We start from the raw sequence: 15,062 nt of genomic DNA on the forward strand, positions 1-15,062 counted from the left end.
TGAGCTTTGATCCCTCAAAATCACCCCTCCCCCACTGCAATTAGGCTTTTTAAAAGCCTTCTATTGGATCTAACAGAAAACTTTTTTCAAGCCAAATTGTTGCAGCGGAAGGTGGTGTGATCTTTGTGGAGATGACAGCTAGGGAAGGAAAGTTAACTCTTGCCTCTCCAGCTGTAAATTGCAGGACGATCACCCTCTCACACCCAAGTAGGCTTGAGAAAAATAATCTTTTTTCAACCCTAATTGCTGGGGGGGGGAGTGTGCAATTGCAGTACATACATGCTCACAAATGTTTTTTCAGTTTACAGATGTGCCCTTTGGCCCCAAAATGTTAGTGGCCCCTGGAATACACAGTATTGTAAGATTTTCTATTGCAACCCCCTGCAGCACCAGCACTCCACAGATTAACCTACACTTTGCTGACCAGACAATGCACAAGCAGAGAATAGGCCTCCTGCAGAAAACAGCTGTAGCGGATAGCTGAAGATGATTCACACAAAGAAGCCTTGGCACATGATGCTGGGAAGACAACATTTTTAGAAGGAATGCTTTTCCTCATATTTAGTGACTGCTCTAAAGTATTTTGACCAGGTTTTATATGCTGTTGACCTAATCATCAGTGGTTTTGCTTAGTTATTGGGAGGATCAAGGATCTAGGTTTTGAGGATAGGTGTGGTTTTATTGGGTTGGCTTTTACTAAACTATTAACAGCTAAAAGTTGGCTCAAAAAGGAGTATCTCTTTGGTAAAAGTACGGCTATCTAAAATGGGGGAAACGCTTAAAGCAATTCAGTTAATATATTTCTTCAGTTTGTACAAAGTAGAGTTACAGTACTAAACTACTGGATGGAATGGATTAGCTTTATGCTGCTGTATCATCACCATCACAGAAAGCTTGAGAGATCTGTGGATTGTGATTTGTGAACTTATGCTTCTCAATTAATGAGAAACTAAATGTCCCTTAGAATATTTATTTATTTATTTCCCACCTTTCCTCCAAGGAGCTCAAGGTGGTGTACATGGTTCTCCCCCTCCTGATTTTATCCTCACAACAACTCGGTGAGGCAGGTTAGGCTGTGGCAGTGACTGGCCCATGGTCACCTAGTGAGCTTCATGGTTGAGCAGGGATTTGAACCCTGGTCTCCCAGGTCCCAGTCCAGTGCTCTAACCACTATACCACACTGGCTCTCTACTCTGTGGCACTGCAAAATTATGCCCTTGACTGCCTTTTACATAATGATTACATTAGAAATGGAAGAAAAAGAAATTAAAAAGAGAGGATGCAACATGCAGGACCCATTGTGAAAGATTTAGAAAAGCACAAGAGTCTTGTGCAAGGCTGCTAATGAGTCAGCCACCCATCCTGTTCTATGTCTCCTTTTCTCTTACTCCTCCTACCATGCCTACCATCAACAAAATGTTACAAATCCTATTTTGAGTTCTGGGAGCAGGCGGACAAAACACCACCACAGAATGTAAATTACTATGGACAAGCCTATGCTGTGCTGAACACACCTGGAGTTCTGTTGAGGAATGGAACTTCAGGTTCTGCACTCAAAAGAAATTACATCCAGTGGCTATGCACATATTATGTAGCTGCAAATTTCAGGCTTGAAATAGTCATAAATAGAACGATCACACAATCTATCTAGCATTCTGTTAAAAAAAAAATCAAGTAATAAAGCCAAAAAGGTACTTATCCCTATTACCTGGGCAAAGAAGTACAGGATTGCTAGAGGTACTATAACCACAGCAAAGAGAGGGGTGCTTGCCATGATCACAATCATTGTTGATAAAGAAACGAAAAAGGTTCCTAGGAACATCAGGATAGTTGGCGGTATCACTTCATCAATTACGTAGATGTCTTTAGAGAAGCGGTTGATGATTCGGCCAGTTGGAGTTGTGTCATAGAAAGACTGTGGAGTATGGAGTTTGTTCTCCAGCAATGCTGTGTGGAGGGCACGAGCTGCTCTGATGCCACCCATTGCCAGGGTAAAGGAGGAGATCAGCACAAGAAGCCCTATTTGCAAAAGGGAAATACACAGGTGACTGAACATATCATTTGCATGTTGCTTTGTTCTTACAGTAACGTTGCAACTCCTCCATCAGGCTTTTTGAATAATCAGCATTGTCTTATGCACCTTGAGGCAGATGGAGGGAGGCTGCATATAAAGACTTCACTGTGAAATTTTTGCTAATATTTTCTGGTTGATTTGATTGTTGTTTTATGCTGTGACCCACCCTGTGATCAATTTATGATGAAGGGTAGGACATATATTTTAATATGAATCAACAAACTTCTATTGGGTAAGAAGCAATTTAGAAATCCCTATTTATTATATAGAATCTTAATATTTAAATTACAGGGGGAAATGTGGCATCAATGAAGTAGCAAGTAAGGGAAACCTTACAACAGGTGTGGGGAACCTTTGGCCCTCCAACTACAACTCCCATCTGCCTCAGCAAACATGGCCAAGGGCTGGGAATAATGGAAGTAGCAGCTCAGCAACATCTGGAAGGCCAAAGGTTCCCCACACCTGCCTTACAACATCACAATTAATTATGCAAATGTTTGCCTACACCTCTGATTCTTATGCCTTGCTGTGAGAACTACTATTTTGTCTTCTGCAGACCACAACATTTTGTTATCTTTATGATTATTAACAGAATGGGAGGATATTTGTAAGGCCTCCAAATCAAAAATCAATATAATGTTTGCGTCACAATCCAAAAAGGCTGATATGCAAGCATGGGTAAGCACAGTCAAGGGTTTCTTTGAAGCTTTCAGTGCAGCCACTAGGTCTGCTGTGGCAGCATCAATGACACTTCTGAATCTTCAGCATTCTCTTCTGTTATTTTCCTTGTAGTCTCAAGGAGCACATGCGAAAACATCAGACTTTCAACCCAGACCACATTTAAGAGACACTAGCAGACTCCATACCAACATCACACAAAATTCCCCTCTCTGCAGCTCCCCTAACAAGGTGGGGTTGAAATCTACAGTCTTCTTTGGAGAAGCAGTAGCAAAGAACACACTTAACCTTGCAAGAAACCCAGGGCGGCATAGACTCCGACTCGCATGTTCACGTTGTGCTGAGTGCCGTTTATTACTGGTTCGTTGGTCCAGTCACTGAGCCATACATTGGCCCCAACCGCAGCAGCATTTTGACAGCAGTACAGGAAACATATAAATAAAGAAATAAGGGGGCCAATAGCCTTCATGTATTGCCAGAAAACAGTCAGTTTGACCTGCAGATTGATACAGAACAAAGTGGGTTTATTAAGATTACAAAACCAATTTCCTTTATCTCACAGAAAAACTAGCAGCTTGCCAGAAGCAGAATTTTTCCAAATGATGTACTAAGAGACTAGAAATCACCAACGTGAAATCCTAAGGCATCATTTAATCACTATATGCAGCCATTCCTGTTGACAGAAAATATGGCTGCAAAAGAAAGATGTCCAGAAAGAGGTATCATATTGAAAACATATACAACTGTTGTAGAAAGAAAAGCAATATGTTGTTGTTGTTGTTATGTGCCTCCAAGTCGACTACGACTTATGGAGACCCTATGAATCTTCATACTTGATGAATCTAGACAAAGAAGATTCCCATGGAGGCCTAAGGTTCCTCTATAAATTTGTGCGCTGTGTCAAGAGCAATGAAAATGCACCAAGTGCCTGGGGTGGAAAAGCCCTTTCAGCCATCAGGCCGGGTCCAACCACAGCCAACCTTCCATGGACCACATTTGACAGATGAGAGGGGCTGTCTACCTGTCCATTACCTGATATAATGATGTTAGACGGACTCAACCTGGCCAAAAAAGCACAGCTTGCTTTGGGTACTAAATTTAAACAGTGCTACCAATTAAAACTGGCACCAAATGCAAGCCATGCGGCCAATCCACTTGGGAGCCCCTGACTGGAGCTCCAGACTAGATGAGATGTCTGCTGAAAGCAGCACTGCTTTTAGGAGATGCTGGATTGGACTGGGAGCTCCCAAGTAGATCTGACCTCAGCAGAGCAGCTTGCATTCAGTGCCAAATTTAAACAGTGCTGAATACATGCCACTCTTGCAAAGGAATATTCAGGAGCATGCTCTAAAGCTCCAATTGTTCCTTTGCAGCCAAGGCTTTACCTTTACACACACTGGATGCCATATGACATCAGATGAGTAACAGGTCAGCATGGCTGGGGGGTGGGGGGAGATCATTTCATAATTTGGGGGCCACCACTGAAAAGGCCCTCTCCCTTGTTGCCAGCCTCCCAGCTTCCCTTGGAGTAGGTACCCTGAAGAGGGCCTTGGATGTTGAGCATAGTGTACAGGTGGGTTCCTGTTGGGAGAGGCGTTCCATCAGGAATTGTGGTCCCAAGCCATGTAAGGCTCTATAGGCTAAAACCAGCATCTTGAATCGGGCTCAGAAACATATAGACAGGCAATGCAAGCAGGCCAGAATCGGTTTTATATGTTTGAACCGTCTGGTCTCTGTTACCAATCTGGCCGCTGCATTTTGCACAAGCTGCAGTTTCTGAACTGTCTTCAAAGGCAGCCCCACGTAGAGTGCATTGCAGTAATCTAAATTGGAGGTTACCAGAGCATGGACAACTGAAGCCGGGCTATCCCTGTCCAGATAGGGGCTTAGCTGGGCCACCAACCGAAGTTAATAAAAGGCACTCCATGCCACCGAGGCTACCTGAGCCTCAAGTGACAGAGATGCTTCTAAGAGAACCCCCAAACTATGAACCTGCTCCATCAAGGGGAGTGCAACCCCATCCAGAACAGGTTGGACATCCACCATCTGGTCAGAAGAACCACCCACTAGCAGCATCTCAGTCTTGTCTGGATTGAGTCTCAGTTTATTAGCCCTCATCCAGTCCATTGTCACAGCCAGGCACCGGTTCAGCACATTGACAGCCTCACCCCAAGATGAAAAGGAGAAGTAGAGCTGTGTGTCATCAGCTTACTGATGGCAACGCACGCTAAAATTCCGGATGACCGCACCCAACGGTATCATGTAGATGTTGAACAGCATGGGGAACAGAACTGACCCCTGTGGAACCCCAGGAGAATGGGGTTCTCATACTGGAGAATCCACAGGGCTGAGCAGTGCTCCCCAAGCACCACCTTCTAGAATCGACCGGCCAAGTAGGAGCGGAACCACTGCCATGCAGTACCTCCTACTCCCAACTCAGCCAGTCGTCCCAGAAGGATACCATGGTTGATGGTATCAAAAGCCGCTGAGAGATCAAGGAGAATCAAGAGAGTCACACTCCCCCTGTCCCTCTCCCGACAAAGGTCATCATACAGGGCGACCAAGGCTGTTTCTGTGCCAAAACCAGGCCTGAAACCTAACTGAAATGGATCCAGATAATCGGTCTCATCCAAGAGTGTCTGGAGCTGGCTTGCAACCACTCATTCCAGAACCTTGCCCAGGAATGGAATATTTGCCACCAGCCTATAGTTATTAAGGTTTTCCAGGTCCAGGGAAGATTTCTTCAGGAATGGTCTCACTATCACCTCTTTCAGGGGCCCTGGGACCGCTCCCTCTCGCAAAGAGGCATTAATCACTTCCCTGTTCCATCCCTGCTAGCTTTTATTAGCCAAGAAGGGCAAGGATCCAGTATAGATGGGGTTGCACGAACCTGCCCAGGCACCTTGTCAGTATCCCCAAGCTATACTAACTGAAACTCATCCAAGAAATCAGGACAAGACTGTGCTCTGGATACCTCACTTGATTCACCTGCTATAACACTGGAGTCTAAATCCTGGCGGATGCCTAAGATTTTATCCTGGAAGTGCATAATGGTGGTTTAAGAGGGGGGATTCTTCCACCTACACACAAGTTCTAGTATAATATCCCAGAATGCAGCCCCATGATGTCAAGAACTGTGTTGCAATGTGTGTGCAGCTTTTCAGGTGGCCCCTAGAGCTTGTGGCCACACCTTAATCCTCCAGAAGTTAATATTAACATAAGTAAATGTTAACTTACTGATGCTAAGTTCACCAAGTATACACTATCCCCCAACCTCACACACAAGGAGGGCCATCAGCTGATGTTATTGATGGACAGTGGGATACCATTCCTCTGACTACCCCACCACATAATGCTTGTGTTTTATGCTTTCTAATTTGCTTAGGGTTTTAGATAGGTCCACATGGTCTAACTCCTTGTTCCTTCCTTGCAGTTTTTTAATCTGTTTGTCTTTTGCTGGGGGATGAGAAGGAGCAACATGAACTGAGTTGCCAATGGTCATTGAATTAAGGGACTACTATAATTTTGCTTGTTGGACTGAGGGCCCGTCTTTGCCGCACACCGTCCGGAGTAACGCGCTCGAGTTGGAGCATTGTGAGAGTAATGAGTCGGCTAACACCAGCTCCATGGTGGGGACAGGCTGGAGCACGCGGCCTAGTAGTTAAATCACGCACAGCCAACTGTCTAGGAGTACCGACCAAAGGACAGGGAATAGCAAGCCCAATCAAGCCTTAACATAGAAGATTGCCTTTATTTTGGTCCGTGTCTGAATTTTTATGCATGAAGAAGGTGTGCACTCACATTAACAGCTAGTGATTTACAGTAAAAGATATGATTTCACTTTCTCTGAGTTTCACTTGATAGCAACATCACTGTGAACAATGATGTGGCAGTGACATAGTAAATCCAGAATAAATTATTTCACAGATAATGCGATATATATGAAGAGGGCTGATAATATTGAATTAATACGGCACTGAAGGAATAATATATTTCCACCATCAATATCTAACGAAGGTTAGGAATAACCACCATCAATATCTAACGAGGGTTAACTATTTAATTTTTGCAAATTGTACTGTTTTTATTGTTTTATTGATGTATTACTGATGTTCTATTGATGTATTATTTGTTTTATTGATGTATCTTTATATTGGTGCTCTTTTGTAAGCCACCTTGAGGGCCTTTTGGCCGAAAGGCAAGGTAGAAATATTAAAATCAAAATCAAATAATTTTAAAAGACACAGTCATTTCACAAGCCAATTTAATTTGAATCTTGCTTCCTTTCATCCCAGTTTGCAACTTTGGATAGACAAATACTATTTTGTTTTTCTTATCTTAAGAGGGCTACTTAGGACAAAGTTGGAAAATGCTTAAAGGATAAAACCTCATATTGATGTTATCATGCTTTCATCAGCTGATTCTTTCCTCCTCTGCTACATGCCTCATAATTAACCAGGAAGCAACTTTGAAGGAGAAATGTGTTCTTATTGCTTCAGCAAGCCTTCCTTACCGTGCCTGTTTCAGTGGTCTCTGCCTCAATGAGTTTCTCAGAAGGACCCTTTTTGGGTAGAGGAAGCTCAGATGATTTCTTATCACATACTCTTCGTTTCATTGACATTTTACTAGGGCACTCTCCATCTGAAGATATTACACTGAGTTGTCTATTTAAAAAAAAAAAGGGGGGGGAGACCAAAAAGAATAATTACTGTTAAGGCAGCTGAAAGACTAGACAGGCAAGTTCACACATTTTCTGTAGACAAGATAATGCCTTGAAACATATGTTCTGGACTTACCTTAGGAACTGCTTTCGGACTTCATTTGTCACTGGTTCATTATCTGCCAGATCTGTGTGGTTGCTGAGGGTATCTTCAGCAAGCAGGACCTCCTCATCTTCCACTAGTGCAAAGGGACAGCAAGTCTTTAGCTTATTTTGGCTTTCTGCTGAGTCAGTATTTTAGAAAGACTTTGCTGCATGCAGAGCTTCCTAACCCACAAAAGAGTGAGAGTCAAGAAGGAAGCTCATTTCTTTTAGAAGAGTAAGAGACTTTAGCATGTCTTGGTCTGTAGGCAATGTTTGCAATTCCACTGAATAAGCAGGACTGGGGTGCCAGCTCTGCCACACTGAGTGGGCGTAAGCTGGATAATTGTGAACTATGATTGGTGTATGTATAGTTGTTTCTGGAAAGCAATAGGATTGACTGAATTTACTGTGGCACTTGTCTTGATCCAGCATTGGAAGCATTATAATTGTACAAGCGTAATCAGGAGGGTGAAAGGAAGGAAAGAGAGAGCCTTATCACAGAAAAAACAAAACAAACTAAAGCTACCTACTTCTGATCCTAATTTTTGATTGCAGTCATTTTCCCTACAAATCCACACAACGGTCCTCCAGACCAGACTGCAAGCAGCTTCTGAACTGCTGTTTCAATTTTATTGGAAATGTTAGAAAGAAAACAAATGTTCTTGAATAGCGGGTATCCTTGTTCTCCCCTACTTTTTAAAAGGGCTACATTTATTAATACATGGAGAGGTTCTCATCCTTTCATATGCTTTTTTAAAAAGTTAAAAAACGTTAAATTCAGTTTCAGTTCTCATAACAACAACATAAGAAGAGGTCCCCTTTGCCACCTGGACTTTCAATATAAGGAAAAGCAATATGATGTTCAAGAATTCAAAGCTTTGGGGTTCTATGCTCTCAGGGATTTTTATTCTGATGCACAGCCCTTACCTAGAGATTTTTGGAAAACTCAGCTTAGAAATACGACAATTTCTTGGCTAGCCTGGTACCAAGCTGGTAACTTTATATGAGTCCACCACATTGCTGAACAAGCAAATAGGGATCTAGATCCCTTTTGAGAGATTTTTTGCTCAATGGGGGTGAAGGAAAAGGGCTTGGTGTCTGCAATTTATACTATCTTGATAAGTGCGGATACAGGAATGGTGGATAGGCTGAGGCTTTTGTTAGAGACGGATTGGGCTATTCAGACAGACCCATATAATTGGGGGAATATGTGGACTAAATTTCTGTATCGATCCGTCTCAACCTCCATAAGAGAACAGACACTTATAATGGTATAAAAGTGGAACCTCAGATGCCTCTGCCTGTCCCGCATCTGCCCTATCCTCTTCCCGCTCTGCTGGAGAGGGTACTCTGTTCAAGATTCATTTCAACACATGCGGTGGACATGCAGAAAAGTTTCTGATTTTTGGTCTGCAGTGTTTGGGGAAGTATGCAACATTACTGGCCAAAATCTTGTCTCCGCTCTGGAGCTAGTGTTACTGAACATTTTTCAGGGAGATAATCAGGATGTGCTCTTCAAACCTCTTAATGGTTTTATGCTGGTTGCAGTGAAATTCATTATAGCCAGGTTTTGGAGAAATATGGTTGGAGCATCTTTAACACTATGGTATACAAAAACTCTGGCATTTTGCTTTATTGGAAAAATTAACAATTGTTCTTAGGTTGGCTAAAGGGAAGAAACGAGTGGACTCATTTATGGTGGATTGGTTTTGCTTTATTAAGTACATGAATTACCAACTGCATATAAGAAGTTCTGGCTAACTGCCTGAGCCCCAATTATTATTGTTCTAGTCTTTTCCTCACAGTGTGGGGTCTCTGCTTTGTATTCTCACTAGAACTCATCTTTGCTGGATGTATTGACGCTGTTTTTGTTAAATGCCTTGGAAGTGTGTGTGTGTGGGGAGTAGGCTGTTACCTAATGTCTCGTAAAATTTTATAAATATTCAATTAAAAAAAAAGAGCCTCGTGGGATCAGGCCAGTGGCCCATCTAGTCCAGCATCCTGTTCTCACAGTGGTCAACCAGATGCCTATGGAAAGTCCACAAGCAGCACCTGAGCACAAGAGCACTCTCCCCTCCTGCGGTTTCCAGCAACTGGTATTCAGAAGCATACTGCCTCTGGCCATGGAGAAAGAGCATAGCCATCGTGGCTAGTAGTCACAATCCCTTAGCCTTCCAACCTGGCATGATGTAACTAACAGACTAAAGACAACAGAAGATGAATAATGGGGAAAATTCTCACTTGTAGGCTCATTTTCTTCTATGTCTTCATCAAATGCATAATTGCGGAGAAATTCTGCAAAAGACCTGTTTTGTTGCAAAAGCTCTTGGTAGGATCCCATTTCAGAGATTTTACCATCTACAATTACAACAATGCTGTCCATCTGAGGCAAGAAATTGATGCTGTGGGTCACCAAAATTCGAGTCTAAAAATGAAAAGAAGACAGTGGTCAGGAGATACCTTGCTAAAACTAAGGCAACCTTAACAACAGCAGGAGATAGATTTAATACAGAATAGGCTGCTTATCATAAAGTGAACAATTACTGCAAATTGTCATGATCTGAACAAAACCAGTTCATTTATGTACCATCTGGGGCTGTAATAGACAAGGCTAGGTTGGCAGCAATCAGTGGCATGGAAACCTTCTAAGTCTGAATAAAACTGAATGATGACTAGATAGTGAAGACATTGAAAGGTTTTTTTGTTTCATTTTTGCAGAAGGCACAGTTAATAATATATCACGTTAAAAAGCAAAAAGAGCACTCAACAAAGAAAGACTAATAACATGAATTAAAGGAAACAAAGTATGTACAATAGAACAGACAAGAAAGAATAGAAAAGAGAGAATGGGACAAGGGAAGGATATCTTAAACTGATCAATTTCAGGAGGAGATAGTGATGTAAAAAAAAGGAAAACATAGTCCTACAGGGAAAATTGTCAAGGATAATTAGATACGATGTTTGTCACATAGCTTGCATCGCAAAGCTTTTAAAAAAAATCTGAATAGCCACTGCAGCCGCCTCCCCAAGCTGGTCTGAGACTATGGGATGTGGGGAGGGATGCTTTAACTCTGCCACAGTCCCAAACAAAATCATTCCCCGCACCCGCCCACTTCCTATTCATAATGGGAGGGAAACTCCCACTGGTGCCAATGGGAGCTTTCCTTCCATTGTGAATAGCAAGCACCAGGGGAGGGTGGGGTCTGATTCCAATCAGGACAAGGGGGTAGGGTTAAAGCCCCCTCCTCCCTCCACACCACAGTTCTGATTTAACTTTTCTTTTTTTAAAAAAAGAGCTATGTAGCACCAAATCATGTGACAAGTGTCATGCCTAGTTTGGCTTTATGATAAAATGACACAAGTTGGTTGATTTCCCTTTTTTTATTCCTGAAGGCTGGCGGGAGAAGGCTGGAGGGGGGAGAAGCGTGGCTGTTAGGCATACAGGTGTCAGGACTACTGCAGGCATCAAGCAATGTTTTTCTAGTAGCACCTCATTGCAAAGAGGCTGCTATAAGGCAACATGTGACTGAGAACTAGCCAGTGGACTTTTTGGGTGGTAAGGGAGGTCCAACAAGTCTTGCCCCTCTGACCATTGGAACTTCCACATTACACACATACTAAGGGAGTGGTGTAGTGGTTAAAGTGTTGGACTACGACCTGGGAGACCAGAGTTCGAACCCCCACATAGCCATGAAGCTCACTGGGTGACCTTGGGCCAGTCACTGCCTCTTAGCCTCATGAAAACCCTATTCATAGGGTCGCCATAAGTCGGAATCGACTTGAAGGCAGTACATTTACATTTTTAAGGGAGACAACAATTTTTCCATGTTCTTGAGGACTAAAAACACAATTCCTCTCCCCTCCATCACCACCAAATACCCCTAAGTTTCACATGAGTGTACATGGTGCCGCTGTGGTCTGCAGTGATCGCAGCCATACACATTTTTAGATCTTTGTCAGCTCACTTTTCCTTTAAGCATTCCTTCTGGTCCAATAACTTTGTCAAAGATGTGTTTGGCCACATGGGAATCCACAGCTGAAAGAGGGTCATCTAGCAAATAAACATCAGCATCACTGAAAACAGCACGGGCAAGACTCACTCGTTGCCGCTGGCCACCTGAGAGATTGATACCCTGTATGACAGGAAAAAGATAAAAATGTGTCACAGCTTTTTAATTCCACATAGCTATCAAGAGCAGAGTCAACAACTGCAAGATATTTTTGGTTAATAGCCCTTTTACAATGCATTGTTACAAATCAAGTATCAGAGGCAGACTCTGTGAAGAAACTATATAATTTGAAGAAGAAATATAAATATAAAAATATTGCTCCGTTTTAAACAGTGTCCATATAGTCTTGTACTCCTAGCTGAAGCCAGAGAGGTGCATTGTATTGGGGTTCAAGGACCAAAAACTGTTTCTGAAGAGGGTTAATATGCAACTTGTCAGATCTCAATTTCAGTCTTGCATCATGAATCATTTGCTTTAGTGATCTGGGCTTCATTAGAAAAGTATTGGTTATGTTCTACTCCTCTGTGGACATACACAACTGCATATGGAACATCCTGCATTGGTTTAAGGCAGAGGTGCAAAAATTCCATGTGGCCAGTAGCTACCGGCACCTAAAAAATTGAAACTAGTGACCCATGACAGGGTTGCTGAACACAGCTAGTGTTTGTATGAAATGGTTGTTGCTTTGTCTAATGCCATTATCTTTTTAAAAAATAACTAGATAAGGAGAACAGTGGAGTTTAAGAAATAGCCTTTTTTTAAAAAAAAGGAAAAAAGGCAGACATTTCCCAAATCCTGAAAAAAAATATTAAAAGTCACATTTCTCTCTGGGTCTCTGCTCATTGATTTCACATTTGGATCTTCACCTGTTTTTCATCTCAACCTTTGTTCAGCTCCCTGTGTATCCCATTCAATTCTCTCTCAGTGTTCCCATCCCTTTCAGCCTTTTCAACTTTACTTTTCTTCTTTTAATCCCTACCTTGTTCCTTTTTGTTCAATAACTTTCCCTGGAAGTTGGGCTTAATTTCAATCAGGAACTCCCAAAGGACTCTTTTATTGATGAGATTCAGCTATGGAAAATACGTAGGGGCAGTAGGAAGCATGGTTAAAAGCATGTACAGAGTGCTTTTTTCTCACCATTGAATAATCACAATTAAGAGCCATACCTGGTGGACCGCCTCTCCCAATATGAACCTACCCGGACACTGCGCTCAACATCTAAGGCCCTCCTCCGAGTGCCATCCCATCAAGAAGCTCGGAGGGTGGTGACTAGAACCAGGGCATTTTCTGTGGTGGCCCCCGAACTGTGGAACAGCCTCCCCGATGAGGTGCGCCTGGCGCCGACGCTACTATCTTTTCGGCGCCAGGTGAAAACCTTTTTATACTCCCAGGCATTTTAAAGTGTATTTTAATAGCATTTTCATCATTATTTGTATTTTGGATGTTGTTTGGTTCTTTTATTGTTTGTTTGTTTTGTTTTCTTGATTTATTGTATTTATTGTATTTATACATTGCTTGTTTTTTTATCTTTTTGTACACCGCCCAGAGAGCCTTCGGGCTTAGGGCGGTATATAAATAAAATAAAATAAATAAATAAATAAAATTCATTGACAGAAAGAATCTCAAGTTGGGTTTTACTTTCCAGGTAGAGTTGAATCCTGGCACTTCTCAATTAAGTGCTGCCTAAAAGACAGCAGGGCAGGGGTGTGAAATAGTATCCTTCCTCTCACTGGAGTTTGAAGATCTCTATTACTCTCCTCTTCCCCTATCTAGCGCTTATGTTTTGTACCTCCAGTTTAGATTACCTTTTGCTCTTTTAATGACATTAAATGACTTAAAGGTCATTTTACCTCCTTTTCTTTCCTATAAGCATCTGTTGGGCAACAACCATCTACATTTTCTGTAGAAGACCTTACCTTCTCGCCTATCTCAGTCTGATCTCCCCCAGGAAGCATCTCAAGATCTTGTTTCAAGGCACACGCCTCTAAAACAGTTTGGTATTTCTGTTCATTATGGAGGTGGCCAAACAAGATGTTATCTTTCAAGGTGGCATTCTGGATCCAGGCTAGTTGGGGAACATAAGCAACTGAACCCTAAAAGGAGTTATCAAAAAGACATACATAGGCAGATCAGTTTGCAAGCTACATATATTTTTGAAATGCTCATAACAGATATAATGCTCATAACAGATATAATGGGCTACTGCTGGGAAGAAGGGCGGGATATAAATCAAATAATAAATAAATAAAATATAAATACTGTACTGTGAACCAACCTTCACAGCCACCTCCCCATGGAGCTTTTCCATTTCGCCAAGAAGAGCAGACATCAGGGATGACTTCCCACAGCCAACATGACCAACCACAGCCACCAATGAACCACTAGGGACCAACCAATTTATGCTGTAGGGGGTAAAAAAAGGGTAAAACTAATTTGTCACCAAACAAAACGGATTTATGTAAACATAATAAAGCAAAAGCAGTAGCATCTTAAGTATATTATGACACAGACTTTTGTAGGCCACAGCCCACTTCACCAGATCTTTTGAGCCATTTTTATCGCACCAGCACAATCCAAGCCTGAGATCTGCCGTGATGAAATAGTTTGGATTTGGTGGATCTTGGGCTTTCCTGGCTCAGCCAGAGATAAGCCAGCAGAAGTCCCTAACCCCAGCTCAGCTGCGGCTCAACCAGTAGAATTGAAGCCTGTGTAGCTTACACCAGCTTAAGTCCCAAAAAGGGTGTGTGGCAGGGATGGGACAGGGACAGGAGAGACGTATACCTGTTCCAAACCCTGTTCAGCTCAGTCATGTGATCCAAGGCTGAATCCTCAAAGGCCTACACTCACCTGCCAATCCAATTGGCAGTAATCCCTCCCAGAGGTTCCTTGACAGATCTTGGAATAAGGGTAATTTACGTCAGCCTAAATTACGTTGGCCTAAATTATACCAGCTTCCTATTGTTAAAATTGCTGTTAGGTAGTTACTCTCTGGAATTTTTATAATACAGTACAAAACAAGCCTGTCTTTCCATACATGCTGTGCTTATGCACAAGATATGCTATACTCTACTTGGCAGGAATTCAACACAGCATTCCAGTAGAGACTCTGTTTAATCAACTTCCTCAGATGTGGTTATGTGGCCAGGGAGAGAATAAAAAATGTTGACTGGAGACTTGAGAGTTAATGACTGCAGGAGAGAAAAGCTTGAAACAGGTCATGACAATACTCATGAGCCTTATAGCCAATTTAAGAAATAAAGAGAATAAGGGGTTCGCTACATCATCTCCCAATTGGCCTTGACCAACTTTCATTCACATGTCAATTTTTGTATGTGCCATGCTGAATGAGATTTTACTTTCGTAATGGTGCACTAAGAGAGTCATGTAACACTTTTGATGTGTTCCTACTGCAACTCATCACATTTCATAGGTTTTCCATCTGCATATCAAATTTGATGAGTCATGACTTGGACAAGTACCAAAGCTTGTTACAAGC

General features: G+C 42.2%; 1 protein-coding gene across 4 annotated transcripts in view; it reads right to left on the reverse strand.

Moving 5' to 3' along the window:
* Nucleotides 1-15,062, reverse strand: part of ABCC3 (ATP binding cassette subfamily C member 3) — a 114,593-nt gene that overhangs the window by 18,767 nt on the left and 80,764 nt on the right. For 3 of the 4 annotated variants that reach the window (XM_061616016.1, XM_061616014.1, XM_061616017.1), the window contains 8 exons: nt 13,842-13,968; nt 13,483-13,659; nt 11,522-11,689; nt 9,798-9,981; nt 7,549-7,651; nt 7,266-7,416; nt 3,041-3,248; nt 1,709-2,019 (listed from right to left, as the gene is read on the reverse strand). In XM_061616016.1, coding sequence (XP_061472000.1) covers nt 1,709-2,019; nt 3,041-3,248; nt 7,266-7,416; nt 7,549-7,651; nt 9,798-9,981; nt 11,522-11,689; nt 13,483-13,659; nt 13,842-13,968 — 1,429 coding nt within the window. Of the gene's footprint in view, nt 1-1,708; nt 2,020-3,040; nt 3,249-7,265; nt 7,417-7,548; nt 7,652-9,797; nt 9,982-11,521; nt 11,690-12,545; nt 12,637-13,482; nt 13,660-13,841; nt 13,969-15,062 lie in introns of those variants that run through there. The other variant, XM_061616018.1, reaches the window with a different exon arrangement.

This window comes from Rhineura floridana, chromosome 3, assembly GCF_030035675.1.
Source record: "Rhineura floridana isolate rRhiFlo1 chromosome 3, rRhiFlo1.hap2, whole genome shotgun sequence".
NCBI classification, from domain to species: domain Eukaryota; kingdom Metazoa; phylum Chordata; class Lepidosauria; order Squamata; family Rhineuridae; genus Rhineura; species Rhineura floridana.